Genomic DNA, 19,036 nt, shown 5'->3' on the forward strand with positions numbered 1-19,036 from the left:
ATGAAAGAAAAGTTACATTTGTCAAGAATCATGAGGTACAACGCTTAATGACTGTCATAGGGTACAAATAAGCAACCAGGAAACAATCAATATTAATAAAAATCTGAAAGGTACAAGCAACAACTTAGTTACAAGTTATCCTCAAGTGTGAAAAATGCATTAAAAGCGAACGAAAACATAGTATCCCAACACCGTCGGAAAAGGTTATTTATTACATTTATATTTCTCATCGTCCCACTAATAAGGCTTACAAATAGTGTAAATTAATAAAAGAAGCAAAGGAAAAAATAAAGAATAGCTTTTTTGCAGGGAATATTAAGCAAAATTACAACCATTACGCCATGGTTTGTAATAAACAAAACCAGAAATTAAGTGCATTTTTTTCTATTTGATGTAAAAAGTCTGTAAAAGATTTCCAATCAACCATGAATGCAGATACCGGTTTTTTTGCTCTAATAAAAGAAGTTAAATTAGCCATCTTTGCAAGTTCCATTGTTTTCACCAACTAGTTTTATCATTGTGGAGTCTTGAACTTTTCTTCTTTTTATTTTATAATAGTCTGGCTGCAGTTATCATATACTGTATAAGAAGTTGCATTACTTTTTGGTCATCCCAAAAAAGTTTGGTTTCAGTTGTAATTTAAATCTTCTGCATTCATGTATTTGCATGCAAAACTCATTGGAATTTTTAAAATATATTAATACCAATTTCAAAATTACAATGTCACTATAAGTTTTTAGCTCTACAAATTTCCTAGTACTGTATAGGAAACTAATATGACATTATTGTAAAACAATCTTGATGGTTTAGAATGGAGCATTTAAATTTGTTCCATATTTGTGCACGTGTGCCTTTTTCATCAGTTCTTTAAAAAGTTGTTAATTTTAAAAGCAGGAGGAACATCCTGAAAAAACACATATAAACTGAAAACCTATAGTCCCATTAAATTTTGAATTCTGGTATTAATATTCAACATAGGAATTTTTAAAAAATGCATATTGGCTGTACTGTATTTCATTTTTATATCACTAAAAGGCATCCTTGGTGGGACTCTCAAAGTAATTTCTCCCTTTTCTGCTTTAATTAACAATGACATTTGAAATTGAGAGCTCGCTAAATATTTGGTGAGATTTTGAGTAGCCTTAATACTTGTGCTGATATTAAGTAATGATTTCTGTTTTAGTGGATCTGCTTTAGCCTTTTTTATTGGTTAAATAAATAAAAGACCAACTCCGCACAATAATCCTTGTAAGCACGACCCCTCTCTCATCTTCACCGCGGGAAAGAAAGGTCGAGAAACTGGCCGGGTATTTACTTCCTTCCTCTCAGGGGGGCGGGAATAAGGAATCAGAATTTGATTGGGCTCAAAGCGGCCCAGGAGGAACGCTATTGGCTAGAAAATGTAGCAAGGTGCAGAGATGGCAACGTGGAGGTGAGTGGCAATGCCAGGGAGTGTGTCGATGAAAGGAGGCGGTTCCCGTGAGAAGCTTCTGGTATTGTGGTGTGTGTGTGTGTGTGTGATTAACCCATCGAAATTGTTGGGACGGACGAAATCGGATGGGGTAACATGGGTCATTAGATGGTCTTTTAAAAAACAACCACCAAGCACAAAATTGTACTGAGAGATGGCGCAACAGAGATTGGAAGAAAGGTTTCCTCGGAGGAACTGATTCATACAGTCATTGACACTCAGGAGTCAGATTTTAGCTGCCCTGATAGGTTTAATTGATTGTGCCAGGTGTTTGTGTTGTTTCCAGTACACACAATCGCAGTTCTTTGCATGCTGAAGTTACTGAACTGGATTTAAAAAATAAACAAACAAACATGCATTATATCTGGATGTTGGTTATGTGGATCATAGCCTGAATAAAATACAGTGCAGAGCTAAACTTTGGATCCATAGATCCATGAACGGTTGCTTTCCAACATAGTCCTGATCTGTCATATTTGCATATTTGATGGAAAAATAAAGAGGGAGTGAACCTCTTCCGTTTCCCTTGGAAAGTAATTTCTGCATCCTGAAAAGTGCTGAGCCACTCCTGGTGCCAGATACAGAATTCATTCAAAAACCAACTGAAGGAAACTGGGGATTCAAAGAAAAAGCTTGATAATAAAAATGCACTCTTTTCTTGGTTTCTCTGTTACAGGGGTAGTAAGAAGTACAAAGTAAATAGTTCTTTTATAGGAGTAAAAGGAAGGGCAGTGAATTTTCTGTTTATAATTGTTCAAGATCTAAGGTCTTGCAAACTTTTTGCAAACAAATTCAAAATAGTCTTCTGAATTTTTTATGAAACAAATTAAAGCTACCTCTATTAGATTAGATAAGCAGTCCCTTAGAGCATTTTAGATGTTAAAAATAGGATGAGTTCCCTTGTTTTGCTTTGCAAAAGTAATTCAGTTCCTTGGATTTTATCATAGACATGCTCAAGAACAGCTCCAATTAAAGAAGACTTTCATTTCATAGGAGAAAAGGCTTTCAGCTAATTCACCCCTTACTACTTAATGTTGCCCTTTGCATGTAAAAGGTTTAGCACTGTACACACATCAGCTGAAAAAAATCTGATGTGCTGGAATATTTATTCCAAATAAGCAAATTCAGTTTTTTTCCTCTCCTGGAAGAAGGAAAAAGCTATGCCAAATATGAATTGGAGATTTGGGTCTATATTAATTTGTAAATTGTTAGTTACATTTGTTAGTCAAAAACTATTGACAGACTTTAAAAAAGACACTTTATAAATGTACTATAAATAAAGTGTTTAGAATGAATGAAATTATTCTGTGGCTCATATTATAGTTTTTTAAAATGACATTGCATATGAGTCACAGAACAATTTTTTTTCGATTGGAATGCTTTATAATCTAGTTAATGAACATATTGTAAGTTTAATATAATTATAAATATGTTATGCAGAAATATAATTATAAAAGCATGATATAAATTGTTTAATCGATTATTTTCTCAAATCTATGCATTTTATAACAACAAAAAATAAATGAAAATCTATTTGGCATCTCAATATTTTGGATAATAAGCTATTCAAACTCTGGTAAATGTATATGCTCTATCCTTTGTAGATGGAGAGAGTACATTTTATACAATAGATAAAAACCTCTTGTGAGTGTTCTGGAATAAAATACTTTTATAGCACCTGTAGATCATTCTCCCTAGCTGAACCTTATTTGATAAAACTGAGTATTTCTTTATTTTTTTCTTCCCCTCCCTGAGCACAATGCGTGTATGCTGGCTAGTGAGCAAAGATAGAAGCTGTCAGCGAATTAAACTACCGCATTTAGAAATGGTGGTGATAGGGCGTGGGCCTGACACGGAGATAACAGACAAGAAGTGTTCACGAAAACAAGGTACTGTAAATTGAAGATTAAGGTAGCAGTCTTAAATATGCCAGGGAGTAAATCTTAGTAAACTCAGTAGTTTTTATTCATTTTCATTTTTGCTCTGTTTTATTATGCCTAATGCCGTAAACACTTGCCATGATGAGTAATAACTCTGAAGCTAAGGGGCTGCGCTAGGAAAACTGGTTTGAATTTAATTGCTATTCTCAAGGATGCATATTTTCATTTTCTCAGGTTATTTTTATTAATTAGATTTTACTATGGCTATCTACTCTAAAAGACTTTAGAAATAAACTACATAGGAAAGCAGTAAAAATAGGTGTCTCTAATAGGATTACAAGATAATTATACATGACGTATTTTCAATCAACATTTTATAACCAAGTAATGTTTTGTTGTACAGATAGTCCTCATTTAGTGACTATACTGTAGTTGTCACCCTGGTTTTTAAATCAGGCAGTTGCTAAGTGAAACTGTAAATGTTCTTACGATCTTCAGCTTTTTGTTGCTTTACAGCAGTGTTTCCCAACCTTGGCAACTTGAAGATATCTGGACTTCAACTCCCAGAATTCCCCAGCCAGCATTTGCTGGCTGGGGAATTCTGGGAATTGAAGTCCAGATATCTTCAAGTTGCCAAAGTTAGGAAACACTGCTTTACAGACATGGTAAACGTGAGGACTGGTTGCAAAGTTACTTATTGTCAATGCTAACATTTAATGCTAAATGAGAACTACTTGTACGTCCCAACATTTTATGGATGGAAGTAAGATTATACATTTATATTTGCAATTTGCCAGTTGGTGGATAGAAATAGCTAAAGTAGATGGAGAAATATAAGAAAATTTAATAGAATTTTTAAATCCTGCAGTGAATCTGCCTTAGCTAGAAAATAATAGTGAGTTCAGGAAAAGTCAGCCACATATGCTGCTTAGATAGTTCTGGAATGGACTGAATGAGGAAGTACCCTAACCTTTTCTGTCCATATCTAGAACATTGATGTACAGTGTGGTATGTGGGCATATTGGGGAGCTTTAGTGCAAATGTATATTACTTATTCTGAAAAACAAAAGAAGTAATTTTATTGCCTTGAGCATAGCTACTGAAACCCAGAGACTAATTAGAATAGGGAGATACTATGAAACTGAAGTAAAGTACGTACATTAAACTATTATAGCATGTAATTATAGCAATAATTTTAGCCCACATGATCATAGATCTTAATTTTCTGGCTACATTTGTTTCTAAACAGACAAAAGAAACAAGAATAAATTGGTTGCCTCCTACTGCCTACTGTTTAATTTAAATCACAGTTAAAGCATTTGCTTTTTTAAAATGACCCCTTTTCTTTCCCTTCCCGGAGAGGGGCGGCATACAAGTCTAATAAATAATAATAATAATAACAATAATAATAACAATAACAACAACAACAACAACAATAATAATAATAATAATACTTCCATAAAATTCACAGCCTAATATTATTCTTTGTCACTTTTTTTTCCAGTACAACTAAAAGCAGATCACAACAAAGGGTATGTCAAGGTTAAACAGGTATGCTTTTTCCTTCCATATAGCCTTATGGAATAAATTATTAAAACAAAAGAAGAAGTAAATATAGGCCAATACATCATTAAAAATATATATAACAAGTGGTGGGAATATATGTGAAAAAATACATCAGAAAAAATGTAAATATGCCATTACAACAGTAAATAGTGACAATTCTCTATACTGTATAATTATCTGATGCAAACATACATGTGCATGTATATATATGTGTGTACAGTGATCCCTCGAGTATCACGAGGGTTACGTTCCAAGACCCCTCGCGATACTCGATTTTTCGCAATATAGTGGTGCGGAAGTAAAAACACCATCTGCGCATGCGCGCCCTTTTTTCCATGGCCGCGCATGCGCAGATGGTGTTTTTACTTCCGCACCTGGCCCAGGGAAGGTTCCTTCCGCCGCCCAGCAGCTGATCTGCTCGGCAGCGCCGCAGCAGCGAGGAGGCGAAGATCGGGGTTTCCCTGCCACCCACGCAAAGGGGAAACCCCGATCTTCGGCTCCTCGCTGCTGCCGCATCCGCCGCTTGTCCGGCCGCCGCTTGTCCGGCGCCTGCCTGCCCGCCTGCCCGCCGCTCGGTGCACGAGAGAGGGAAAGTGAGAAAAAGAGGGAGAGCAAGAGGGGGAGAGATAGAGAAAGAGAGAGAAGGAAAGAAAGAAAGAGATGAGAAAGGAAGGAAGAGAGTGAGAGAGAGGAAGAAAGAGAGAGAGAGAAGAGTGGAGTATTTTTTAATTAATATTTTCTGAAAAATCGCGATACAGTATAGCGTTTCGCGAAGATCGAGATCGCGAAACTCGAGGGATCACTGTATACTTAATTGATTACGCTTACACATATATATATATATTTCTATATATATGAATGTGTGTATAATTAATTGATTACACATGCGCATATACATATATATTTCTAATACACTTATAAAACTACCATACTTTTTTAACCAACTGTCAGCATATTATATCAATAAATCCCGTATTTCATTGTACTTACCCGTACAAAGTCTATGTGTTTATGTCACCTGCTCATAAGTAGCAAGTATAATCAGATCTTAAAACAATTGAGTAAATGGGGCCATTTATCATTTCAATGCTGCAACATCAGTCTTTTAGCTATATTAAAAGCATGGAGAATCCATTTATATGTCCAGTTGCCAAATTCTGTATACTAAATAAGTACAAAATATTATCTGCTGAAAATTTTAATTTTTGTTGCATAGTCACATTTATTGTCTTTATATCTTTAACAAAATGCTGTCCTTAGTCTCCCACTCTTTAGGCAATATAGGCGCTGCAAGCAAAGGGCGGTCCTTTCACGTAAAAGTAAACATGTTTATTTTTACGTGAAAGGACCGCCCTTTGCTTGCAGCGCCGCTGCGGTGTCCTTTCACATAAAAATAACAATGTTTATTTTTACGTGAAGACCTCCCTTTGAAGGAGCTGGGGAATCCCTCCCACGAAGAGATTCCGGGGGCGGAGCCTTGATGTCACCAGAAGGTTGCTAAGGACGCCAAGGTGATCACTTCCTGGATTCCATGGAATCCAGGAAGTGATCACCTTGGTGTCCTTAGTAACCTGCCGGTGACGTCAAAGCTCCGAACGCGACCCCGAACTATGCCCGAAGTTTCAAAAAATTTTGGGTTCGTGTTCGGCATACCGAACACCGCAAAATTCAGTACGGACCCAAATTGTGTGGGTTCAGTTCGCCCATCACTATTTCTAACTATAATTATTTCCAGAGATAATAGAGTTCTATTGTATTTAAATGTTAATACTGCCTCACCAGAAGTAATTGCAAAATTCTTTACAGGTAGTCCTCAAGTTACAGCCATTAAAGTGGCTGCAAAGTTATGGAAGAATTTGAACAAAGAGATTTAACAGCTGAAGTTACAGCCATTATGTTCCACAGTCATGTGATCAAAATTTGGGTCCATCAAATACTTAATTTGTAAGGTCATTTCAACTCCCTCCACCCACCTACCTCTTCCCATTTATAACCTTTTGGCCTCTGCTACTATACTTGCCACCCCAACTGACCTTGGGTGTTTTCCTCCGCCCACTGCTGAGCAGACATGCCCTTTGGAAAGGGGTTGGGTTAATTTTTGTTTGTTCTTCAGATGAGCTCAATCCAGCCCAGCTCAGAATCCAAGGTAGACATGTCTAGTTAGCTGTGGGAGGAAGAAGACACCAAAGGAGTGGCAGCAGAGCACTAGGGCAATTAGAGTACATGGTGGCAAGACTTGGACTGGGCTGAGGTGGCTCCCAGGTTATGGCAAACAGTCCAAGTCCTGGGACTGCAGGCTGTCCCACAAAACTGGGTGTAGGAAAGCGAAAGAGTGGAGGAGGGGCGGATAGGTAGGTAGGTGGGGGTGGGTGAGTTGGGAGACTGTCCCTTATCTTACTGAGACTTTAGACTGGGAGCGACCAAGCTGGGTGACTTGGACTGGATTGTGATTTTGTTGAATGACCTGTGATTCTTGGTTAACACATCCAGGTGCCAAATTCCATATACAATAATACTTCGTCTTAGGAACCTAATTGGTTCCGGAAGGAGGTTCGTAAGGTGAAAAGTTTGTAACACGAAACAATGTTTCCCATAGGAAACAATGTAAAAGCGATTAATGCGTGCAAGGGGGGGGGGAATTGCAAAATGGCGCTCCGCTGGGCGCCGCCGCCTGGCTGTTACCTTTAAAAATAGCTGGGGGCTTCTCGGCATTCTCCCGAACCCGAACTTTTGCCGAACTTTTCAGGTTCGGGAGGCCGCCGAGAAGCGCTGCCGCCCGGCTGTCACCTTCTGAAACAGCCGGGGGGCTTCTTGGCGTTCTCCCGAATGCCGAACCCAGAAGTTCGGCAAAAGTTCGGGTTCGGGTTCCGGAGGCTGCCGAGAAGCGCCCGGCTGTTTCAGAAGGTTACAGCCGGGCGCCGCCACCTGGCAGAGCGCCGTTTTTACAATCGGCAGCAGCATTTTTGGCCAATCTGGAGGCTGAAATGGAGGTGGGGAATCCGAATAGGGAATTCCATGGGCGGAGCTTTGACGTCACGAAGACGTCCTTCCTGGAGGCCACAATTTGGCCGACCAGGAAGGACGTCTTCATGACGTCAAAGCTCCGCCCATAGAATTCCCTATTGGGATTCCCCACCTCCGTTTCAGCCTCCAGATCGGCCAAAAACACCGCTGCCGATTGCAAAAACGGCGCTCTATGCACATGAGAAGCCCCCCGGCTGTTTCAGAAGGTGACAGCCGGGCGGCAGCGCTTCTCGGTGGCCTCCCGAACCCGAAAAGTTCGGGTTCGAGAGAACGCCGAGAAGTCCCCCGGCTGTTTTAAAAGGTGACAGCTGGGTGGCGGCGCCCCGCAGAGCGCCATTTTGCGATCTGCGGTGGGTTCGTAAGTCGAAAAAAGTTCGTATGAAGAGGCAAAAAATTTCTGAACCTCCAGTTCGTATCTCAAAATGTTCATATCATGGAGGGTTCATATCACGAAGTACCACTGTACTAGGTAAGTAATAATAGAATATTATCATCTGAAAATTTTTACTTTTGTTGAATGGTTACATTTAGACGACCCACTACTTTCTCCCAAAACACAGCGTAGTACACAGGTGTCAATCTCAACGCCATTCCCAGGACTGATGGGGTTGTGGTCGCTAAGCGAAACATTCTTGTGACATTTGCTTTGTGATCGCATTGTTTAGCAGAAAATGTTGGTCCTAACTATAGTCATAAGCTGAGTCCTACCTTATAAGAACTAACCTTTGCTATGAATCATTCCACCTTATGCTAAGCTATGGTTTAAGAAAGGTTATGATACACTATAAAATGTATTTTACAAACCATGAGTGGTTGGTTTACATGTTAAATCCAAGGAATTAAAATGATTGGGTGTTTTGTAAATGTGATAAATGCTTTTAACAATAATCCACAATGTGAAAACCATAGTGACTGAGTTTATAAACCATGCTAAGCCCAAACAAAACAATTCTCGATTTGTCTTATTGCAAAGCAGGTTTATTAGGAATAGGATTCTATGTACTCTACACATCTTCAAATTTTATTTGCTTCAATATCACATCAGCTTCAAACAAAATGCTGAAATCCCTCAAGTTGTTAAAAAGTGGGAGGGGTAAGTGACTTTCTGTGCTACGTTGTGAGGAAATTGTACACTCCACATTTAAGTCAGATCCTAATGTGTTTGCTTGTCAAAATTCCTGACCAAATGACCCTGGATTGTCCATAGGGGTCATGGCTTGATGTTTTGTAATCAAAGGCTCAGGAAAGGCCTTATAAAAGTACAATTCCCAGAATTTTCCAAAAGGAAACCAGGAGAATATTCAGGCTAATTTGAACCCGTACTATAACTGAACCCACAGACACAAAGGAATGAAAGCTTGGCTTCTTTTTCTTTTTTGCTTTTAAAAACATAGGAACTCTCTAGCATGGTTTCCCTTTTTGCTCTATTTGCTTCCACTGAGATTAATAAAGCAAGAAAGTTAGCTCCTGCTCTAACTAAAGTATTGATTTTTGTGGATTCAGGTGGATTGTCTATTGCAGAGATGGCAAACCTTTTTCGGCTCAGCTGCCAAAAGAATGCGGGCATGATAGCAGGTGCATGCGTGCCCATACCCATAATGCAAAGCCCTCCCACAACCCCTGCGCTGCCCCAATGCATGCACGTAGGCCTCACTGAAGCCACTGGAGTTCCAGTAGTCCCATTGGGCTGTTTTTTGTTCTCCCCAGGATTCAGGAAAGCCTCCTGAAGCCTGGGGATTGTGAAAAATGCCCTAGCGGGCCAATCGGAAGTTTGGAAACCAAATAGAAGTGGAGCTGCCTTGCTATTTACCTTCAGATAGTTGCAACCAAGCCTCACACACCTCGGCCCATTTGTTCTGCAGCTGGCAAAGCTTTCTCGAAGGCCTCTGTAGCTGATAACAGAACTCCGGATCGATCTGGAGCTCTGTTATTGGCTGCAGATGCCTTCAGGAAAGCCTTTGATCTATTGAGGTGTTTCATCTATTGATCTATTGCAGTGTTTCCCAACCTTGGCAACTTGAAGATATTTGGACTTCAACTTCCAGAATTCCCTAGCCAGCGAATGCTGGCTAGGGAATTCTGGGAGTTGAAGTCCAGATATCTTCAAGTTGCCAAGGTTGGGAAACACTGATCTACTTGTATAAGAAGATGCATCATGAGAAACTTCCTTTGTTTACTTTTATTAACTTTGAACTTTATTCTTTTAGTACACCTGTTCAGATCCATTCCATTTCATGGAAATCTATTGCAGTATGTTCCTCTGTCTTCTTTAATATATAACCGACTTCATTCACAATTATTTCCTCCAATCCAGAAAATAAAGCTGTGATTTCCTTGTTCTTTATAGGAGGGTTAGAATGCTCCTCCTATATGTATTGTCACAGCAGTAAGCCTCAATGATTCTGTGGGGCTTACTCGCAGGTTAATCAGTATGGAATAGCAATCAGTCTGAAATAAACTGCTTTGTTCCTGTGTATTTGCAATGGATTGTCAAATATTTCTTAATTCTTCAGTATTTTAGTGCATAAATCCAGAGCTATCTAACCAGCCTTGTTAAGAACATTACATAAAACATAACATTTTGCAAAAATAGGTAGTTTTTGGTATAGCACCTTGAATTTCTCATTTTTGTTTCCTTAGTTAAGAATTAAAATATAATTATAGGAATCGGCCTTTTTTTCACTCTACTTGTTGGTTGACTCTCCTATATCACAAGATTTTAACTATTATACATAATTTGAGAAAACTGGTGATAATTTGCGGGTGGTAGATGCTTTAAAGCCAAGAAAAAACCACTTTAACTTCATATTAGAATGTATATAAAATACACTTTTCTATGGAGCTGTCTCCAGTCTACCATCTTTCCCTGGAAATGAGATGGTCTATTTTAATTATTTGATACAGTGGTCTTCAACCTTTTTGGCATCAGGGATCAGTTTTGGAAGAAAAATTGTCTTTCATTGGCAGGAGGCGCATGGTTTCATGTGCAGCCTGCATCCCACACATATGCAGATAAAACTTTGCTCATTCGCCCACCACTTGTATGGCCTGGTCCCTAATAGGCCATGGACCGGTATTGGGGTTGGGACTTCTGATTTAATAATATATCACAATATATTTCAGGGATTCTGACTTCCAGGGAGAGCAAATATTAACATGATGAGTAATTTTGCTTTTTTTAAATTCAAGATAGGAGTCAATCCAACCAGTATTGATCTAGTGGATGTCGGCAAAGATCAAGAAACCAAACTGAAGCCAGGACAGGTTCTCCATATTGTCAATAAATTGTATCCGTACACTGTACAATTCTTGGACGAAATGGGTACATGTGTTGGTCGGGAAAGCAAGGAACTTGCTCAGAAAAGTGAAAAAAGGCCACACGGTGAACCTGAGAACAAAAATGTGGAAAGCTTATCTGGAAAACAAATAAAAACAGACCAGCGAGAACTGCAAAACTACAAGTTGTATAACGAGGCGACAGACGGTAGTTCTGTTTCGTCGCTTGAAAGCTCTTCAACCAAAATGGTGAGCAAAGGAATGAGAGCAATTGGTGTTGCAAAACTAAGCACAGGGAGGTAGGCAAGGAGAGCCTTCATTCTATAGTACCTCAACCAAGGCCTCCCCCCCCCAACTTCAAATCTCAGCTTTTCTTCACTCCCACCAACACTGAAAGGGCAAGATACTTTTTATTTTATTTATTTATTTATTCATTTGTCCAATACACAATACATATGGAAGAGAATAGACATGAAGTAATATATATAAAGATAATATGTAAAAATAGAGAAGATATATGAAAGGAAGAAAATATATATGATATATGAGATAAAGGAAAGACATTTGGACAGGGGACGAAAGGCACACTAGTGCACTTATGTACGCCCCTTACTGACCTCTTAGGAACCTGGAGGTCAATCGTGGATAGTCTAAGGGAGAAATGTTGGGGGTTAGGGATTGACACTATTGAGTCCGGTAATGAGTTCCACGCTTCGACAACTCGATTGATAGTCATATTTTTTACAGTCAAGTTTGGAGTGGTTAATGTTAAGTTTGAATCTGTTTTGTGCTCTTGTGTTGTTGCGATTGAAGCTGAAGTAGTCATTGACCGGTAGGACGTTGCAGCATATGATCTTGTGGGCAATACTTAAATCGTGTTTTAGGCGCCGTAGTTCTAAGCTTAAGATACTGTCTATAAAGAATGAACCTTTCTCTCTGGTTTGGTAATGCAAGCAAACTATCTTCCTCTCATTCTTCCAAAGTATTCTTTCTGCCTGTTATGTGAGGGCTGGACTTCTGAAGAGAATTCCCAATACCCCTGCTAATAATTGCCAGATTTTGAGATGGAGGGTGAGGTGAGCTGTAATATTTGAATGAGAACAGACCGGAATAGCTCCACTTTGATCCTCACACAATCCCTGATATTGCCCTTCCCCAATTTATTCTAGGCCCCTTTAGAGGAAATTATGAGAACATACTAGGGCTGCAGGCAGAAGGAAACCTTTCCCTCTTGTTCTGCTGATAAAAGCCATTCCATCATTAAGAGAGGTTAATTCAAGACTCATAATTATCTAGGGCAGTGTTTCCCAACCTTGGCAACTTGAAGATATTTGGACTTCAACTCCCAGAATTCCCCAGCCAGCATTTGCTGGCTGAGGAATTCTGGGAGTTGAAGTCCAAATATCTTCAAGTTGCCAAGGTTGGGAAACACTGATCTAGGGAGCAGGAAAAAAATACTGAGAATGCTTTTGGAGCTTAGAATGTGGGAGTTACTAGCTTTTTGAACGAGGTCACCACCTGGGGGTAGGCACTATCTGAATTGAGTAAGGTAAATTCTGTCTATATTTATATTTGCTCCTCTTGGGAGCAGTCTCAAAGTGATAAGTGTCTTAGCATTATGTATGCTCTGAAAAATACTTAAATGACTCTTAAAATTATTTTAGCTATTCAGAGGCACAATTCAGTTGAATTCAAGATTGCAGTCTGAAGCTTGGTTACTTAAGTACAGTAGTAGGAAAAAGACCTGGGGTGGGGCAGCAGGTAGAGTGCTGTACTGCAAGCCACTGAAGCTGACTGTAGATCTGTAGGTCAGCGGTTCAAATCTCATCACCGGCTCAAGGTTGACTCAGCCTTCCATCCTTCCGCCCGGATTGTGGGAGCAATATGCTGGCTCTGTTAACAAGTGCTATTGCTAACGTGTTGTAAGCTGCCCAGAGTATTAGGAGAACGGCGGCATAAAAATTAAATAAAATAAATAAGTAAGTAAGTAAGTAAATAAGGAAGGAAGGAAGGAAGGAAAAGAAAGAGAAAGAAAGAAAGGGAAAAAAAGAGTATTCCCTACTGGACTCTTCAAGATACATTTTGTCATTTTAATCTGTCTGTCTGAATGTCTATCTGTCATCTATCTCAATGTATTTAGATTCTTCTCTTTGTCCTTTTAAGGAATGTATGCCATACTGGGCTCAAGGTCTGAAGGCTTCTATGCAAAACCCAGACATGCAGGTAAGGTTTTCATGTTGCTTTGTTTCAAGACTGATAAGCATGAGGATATTAACCATCGTTGTTAATTCTTACGCATTTTCTTCCCTGTTAGGTTTACAAGGATGAGAAAGTTGTAGTTATCAAGGATAAATATCCCAAAGCTCGCTATCACTGGTTGGTGCTGCCCTGGCAATCCATTTCCACTTTATTTCAAGTAACTCACGAGCATCTTGAACTGTTGGAACATATACACAAGGTTGGAGAAATGATAATCCAGCAGTGCCCAGAGAAAGACATCCTGCGCTTCAGACTAGGCTACCATGCCATTCCAAGCATGAGGTAAGACAGAATTGAGGTGTGCTAACCTTCTATCCAATATGCATTAGAAGAAATGCTGCTGTTCTCTTGGGCTCTCTGCTAGACTCCTCCCAAAAATTCACAGGTACAAATTTCAGACTCACACATGTTTGAAAATTCAAAACAATGTTCTTTATAATGAAAATTCCCTTAACCTAAGCCCTCTTTTGGTATAGCAAAAAGCACTCGTCTCCAAACAAACTGGTAATTTGTACAAGTCCCTTATCAGTTCTGGGATACTTAGCTTGCAGCTGTGAGGCAATTCACAGTCCTTTTTTCACAAAGTGAAACACACTTTGCTCTGGTTTAGTTTCAAAGTGGGGAAAAATCAGCACACAAAAGGTCAAAGTCAGTAAAGCAGTCACGAAACACAACGATCAGATAATCCTCCACAATGGCCAAACCCACAGGCTGCTCTTTATAGCAGCCTCACTAATTACCACAGCCCCACCCAACCACAGGTGGCCTCATTTTCTTTGATAATAATCTCAGTTGTTGTTGCCTATGCATCGCTCTCCGCATGCGTGGCTGTATCATTAACTCTTGTTCTGAATCCAAGGAGGAGCTAGATAATTGATCTCCTTCTGAGCTGTCTGCCACACTCATCTCCTCCCTGTCACTCATGTCTTCTTGGTCAGAGGAGCCTTCATCAGCAGATTCCACCGGGGGCAAAACAGGCCTGCAGCATGTGGATGTCTCCCCCACATCCACAGTCCTTGGGGCAGGAGCTGGGCCAGAGCTAATCACAACAGCTGCCTTCTGGCCTATATCTTTTGTTAGTATGAATGCTGTTTTAGCACATTGTTTTTGTTGTAGTGACATCAATCCTAGTTATGGTTTTTGCTTGATTTTCTTAGTCAGGTACATCTTCATGTCATTAGCCAAGACTTTGATTCTAAGTGGTTTAAAACCAAGAAACATTGGAATTCTTTCACGACCGATTACTTCTTGGATTCTACAGGTAATAACACAGACTCTTTTCATTTCTATGCCTATTTAGACTTGGGTTTCTTCCTATAATTTAAGATCAAAGTAATTGAATAGCTACTGCCCTGTTGGTTTAATAAAGTTCCTGCACCAGTCCAATAGAAAGCAAGTGGACACGTAAAACACATCTAATTTTAGCGCTGAAAGAATTGACCGCAAGGCGGGTGTTCCCCTGCAAAAGGTTCTCTTAGTATGAGAGAAAAGGGGCATGGAGATTAAAAAAATGGGATAATTCCGCTTCCTTCCCTTCTCGTAAGAAAAGATATCTTCCCTGTATATACAGTGGTACCTCATGATACGAACTTAATTGGTTCCAGGAGGAGGTTCGAAGGTGAAAAGTTCGTAAGACGAAACAATGTTTCCCATAGGAATCAATGTAAAAGCAAATAAGGCGTGCAAATCCTTCAGGAAAATCCCTAACTTTAGAAGGGAGGCGAACAGAGGGCAGGGAGGAGCAGCTAAAGGGGGCGGGTAGAAGAAGCAAGGCTAGGCTAAAGGGTGAGTGGGAAGGAAGAAAGGCAAGGGGGGCGCCCCTCCCTTTTCTTTCTTCAAAAGACACTCTTTCAGTGCCTCTGCAAGCACATTGTTCTACTTTTGTTAATGCAAAGTCTTTCCCCCTCCAAGCCGCCCCTCCCTTTTCTTTCTTCAAAAAAGGGGAAAAAAAGAAACCCCTTCATCCCAGCAGCAGCTGCTTGGGTTCGTAAGGTGAAAATAGTTCGGAAGACGAGGCAAAAAAATCTTAAACACCAGGTTCGTATCTTGAAAAGTTCGTTAGAAGAGGCATTCGTAAGATGAGGTACCGCTGTATTTGAAAAGTTCAGATGCAGTTAAACAAATGTGGCCGCTGCCCAGTTTGACTGGATTATAAGATTTTTTCAGAGCAAATTTTTGGACAACTCATTTATCCCAAAGATTTTTTAAAAGTTTGCTCCAGAAACACAGCCATTCTCTGGATGCTAATTTTGGCATTAATATAAAGAACCTTGAGATTGTGAGCTTGCTGATATTGCTGTAAATTATGTCAAATGTCATGAATTCGCTCCTCTCAGTTTCTAATGTTTGATGAGAGAGAAAAATATTGATAGCTAAAACCATTCATACAGGGGTTTTGAGTGGGATGGATATGGCTGGAGCTATAATCCGGGATCTATGATGCCAGCGGCCCCTGAACCTTTTTGGGCACCAGTTCTGTGGAGAGAGGTTTTTCCGTGGACCAGGGGGGGCATAGTTTTGTATGCTGCCTGTATCTCATGGGTGGGGTTTTGCTTGCTTGCACTGCCTGCTTTCTGGCATGCTGGGTAAAGCCCCATCCATGGCACACAAAACCATGCCCCTTCCCATCCACGGAAAAATATTGGTAGCTGAAACCATTCATATGAGGTTTGGGAGTGGGATGGATACGGTCCGTGGATTGGGGGCCCATGTATTTGTATTTGTAATTTATTTGTATTTATTAGATTTGTATGCCGCCCCTCTCCATAGACTCGGGGCGGCTAACAACAGTGATAAAAAAACGGTACATAGAGACAAATATAATAATTAAAATCTAAAATAGCAATTATACATATAAAAAAATCTAAAAAAAACCAGTAAATAAAAACATACATACAGTCATGTTGTACACAGAACTACATAGGCAAGGGGAAGATGTCTCAGTTCCCCCAAGCTTGACTACAAAGATGGGTTTTGAGGAGTTTGCGAAAGGCAAGGAGGGTGGGGGCAATCCTAATCTCTGGGGGGAGCTGTTTCCAGAGGGTGGGGGCCGCCACAGAGAAGGCTCTCCCCCTGGGTCCCGCCAGATGGCATTTAGTCGAAGGGACCCGGAGAAGACCAACTCTATGGGACCTAACCGGTCACTGGGATTCGTGCGGCAGAAGACGGTCTCGTAGATAATCTGGTCCGGTGCCATGAAGGGCTTTATGGGTCATAACCAACACTTTGAATTGTGATCGGAAACTGATCGGGAACCAGTGCAGACTGCAGAGTGTTGGAGTAACATGGGCATATTTAGGAAAGCCCATGATTGCTCTCGCAGCTGCATTCTGCACGATCTGAAGTTTCCGAACATTCTTCAAAGGTAGCCTCATGTAGAGAGCGTTACAGTAGTCGAACCTCGAGGTGATGAGGGCATGAGTGACTGTGAGCAGTGACTCCCAGTCCAAATAGGGCCGCAACTGGTGCACCAGGCGAACCTGGGCAAACGCCCCCCTCGCCACAGCTGAAAGATGTTTCTTTAATGTGAGCTGTGGATCGAGGAGGACACCCAAGTTGCGGACCCTCTCTGAGGGGGTCAATAATTCCCCCCCAGGGTTATGGACGGACAGATGGAATTGTCCTTGGGAGGTAGAACCCACAGCCACTCCATCTTATCCGGGTTGAGTTTGAGTCTGTTGACACCCATCCAGACCCCAACAGCCTCCAGGCACCGGCACATCACTTCCACTGCTTCGTTGACTGGACATGGGGTGGAGATATATAACTCCACCTGCGTACTGATCTCACCCAGCGGTTTCATGTAGATATTGAACATGTATTATGCCGTTCTTCTTTTCCTCTCCAGATGTGATAGCAGTGATAAAAAAGAAAGGGAGAGTAACTGTGGATCAGAATGCTTTGCTACTTCTAACACTGCCTCTCAAGTGCCACATGTGCAAAAAGCAACTGCCAACCATCCCTCAGTTAAAGGAACATCTTAAAGAACATTGGCCAAAATGACGCGTGGACTGGTTTTCCTTATGCACCAGAGTTTCCTGAAGTATTGAGTAAACTCAGTTCCAATGTTCATATGCAAATATTAATGCTATTGCCTTACGAAGTGTACCAAAACATCGTCTTCTTTAATGTGACCAATGGTATTTGTTGAGGGAAGTGGCTGTTATGGGTAGAAGGGAAGTGGAAATAAAAAAGATTTGTACAATGTACTTGTGCTTTTGCAGTGGAACCCTCACCCAAGTGCATCTCTCTACACCTTGTGCTAAGCAATTCGTTACAACTAATTTATTTTATTTATTTACTAGATTTATAGGCCGCCCAATTCCTTTGGCCAACTAAAATGAATCCTGCTGTTGAATCTTTTTGTCATATGTTTTAATTTTGACGTGACAGAAGGTAACTTGTTGCTCATTCAGGATACTATTCTACGTTTCAAGCGGAACCTTGGCATTCATTTTCAAAATTGGCACAGGTGAAAAGTGAAAAACCTAAGATGTACTATGCTAAGATTTGACCGGTAACCTGAGATATGAGGATATTGTTCCACCCTATGTTGGAGGCATTTCTTTGCTTTCTCAATTTGACTCTCAGCTTTGTCATTATACTGTTTCTATGTAGACTGCTGTGGATGTAACAAGCATTACGATGTGAAATCTGAAATCTTATTTTTTTAAACTCCTGTGTTTATTTCATTATGTATCTACAATGCAAAGCAATGCCTATTAAATTATATTTCCTGTCTATATCCTGCATTTTTTCAAATGATCTCAAGGTAGTGGAGATACTATTTCTCTTCCACAGACACCTCCCATTATATGTCACAGTGCCACTATTCAGCTAAATAAAAGGTTGTGTTTTTTTAAAAGGCCAGTGTCTATTTTAATTATCTATGCTGATTGCAATCCTATGTGAAGCGATCTGACAATCTCCCTAAACTCAATTGAGTTTATTTCTGAGCAGGCATAAATGAGATCATACATTTAGATATAATTCTGGAATTCATGTTTCTATTAAATTCTGGGATACCAGTCCAAGAAAATATTTGACTTCATGAGCAAGAAAAAAACAAAATATTGATATATTTCCATGGGGGCAAGCAAAATATATTTAAATAGCATTACAAACAAAAAGAATATTTAAACACACCCAACAATTCACCCTTTGAACAGCATCAACAAACTAGGCAAAATAGCTCTTAACATTAGCAGAATGATCTCCCAGCAATTCCACCATGTCATTGCTATTGTAGAAGCCTTTGTGAAACCCAGTTGAAAGTAAATGGAAATTACCTATTGTGTAAGGCAGGGTGTCAGCCCTTTGATGTGGGACTCCACAAGCAGGTGAGCTGAAGATGAAGACGGCAGAACACACACAATCCCAACATCAATTTTTTTGTGCCTCACCTCTTCCAAATGGCCATCTATTAACACATAATCTTGGGGCAACTCTTTGGTGTGCCTTATTTCACCAAGTCATCTCAGCTCAACAGCAAATCCTTCCCAAAATTGATTAATCAGAGTGAAAACATTCCACCCAATATCTCCGGTAAATAATTGAAAAT

General features: G+C 40.1%; 1 protein-coding gene across 5 annotated transcripts; it reads left to right on the forward strand.

The window, feature by feature from the left end:
• The first annotated feature begins 12 nt into the window (after positions 1–12).
• Positions 13–18,340, forward strand: APTX (aprataxin). 5 transcript variants are annotated; one of them, XM_070742192.1, is made up of 8 exons: positions 13–35; positions 3,227–3,360; positions 4,856–4,902; positions 11,131–11,466; positions 13,381–13,440; positions 13,532–13,758; positions 14,634–14,737; positions 17,324–18,340. In XM_070742192.1, exons 1-8 carry the CDS (start codon positions 31–33, stop codon positions 17,476–17,478), a joined length of 1,068 nt encoding a protein of 355 aa, XP_070598293.1. In that variant the 5' UTR covers positions 13–30; the 3' UTR covers positions 17,479–18,340. The 5 variants fall into 5 exon arrangements, with proteins under 5 accessions (XP_070598293.1, XP_070598295.1, XP_070598297.1 ...); XM_070742194.1 differs by lacking the exon at positions 13–35 and adding an exon at positions 1,338–1,432; XM_070742196.1 differs by lacking the exon at positions 13–35 and adding an exon at positions 1,415–1,493.
• Positions 18,341–19,036: the final 696 nt, after the last annotated feature.

This window comes from Erythrolamprus reginae, chromosome 2, assembly GCF_031021105.1.
Source record: "Erythrolamprus reginae isolate rEryReg1 chromosome 2, rEryReg1.hap1, whole genome shotgun sequence".
NCBI lineage: Eukaryota > Metazoa > Chordata > Lepidosauria > Squamata > Dipsadidae > Erythrolamprus > Erythrolamprus reginae.

What these genes read in the sequence shown, in the direction of transcription:
- APTX (XM_070742193.1), top strand. Translation starts at nt 1,461, where the DNA reads ATGAAAGGAGGCGGTTCCCGTGAGAAGCTTCTGGTATTGTG. An exon ending in GAAGTGTTCACGAAAACAAG is followed by an intron (nt 3,361 to 4,855) that starts GTACTGTAAATT and finishes TTTTTTTTCCAG; the next exon opens with TACAACTAAAAGCAGATCAC. An exon ending in CATGCCATTCCAAGCATGAG is followed by an intron (nt 13,759 to 14,633) that starts GTAAGACAGAAT and finishes TGATTTTCTTAG; the next exon opens with TCAGGTACATCTTCATGTCA.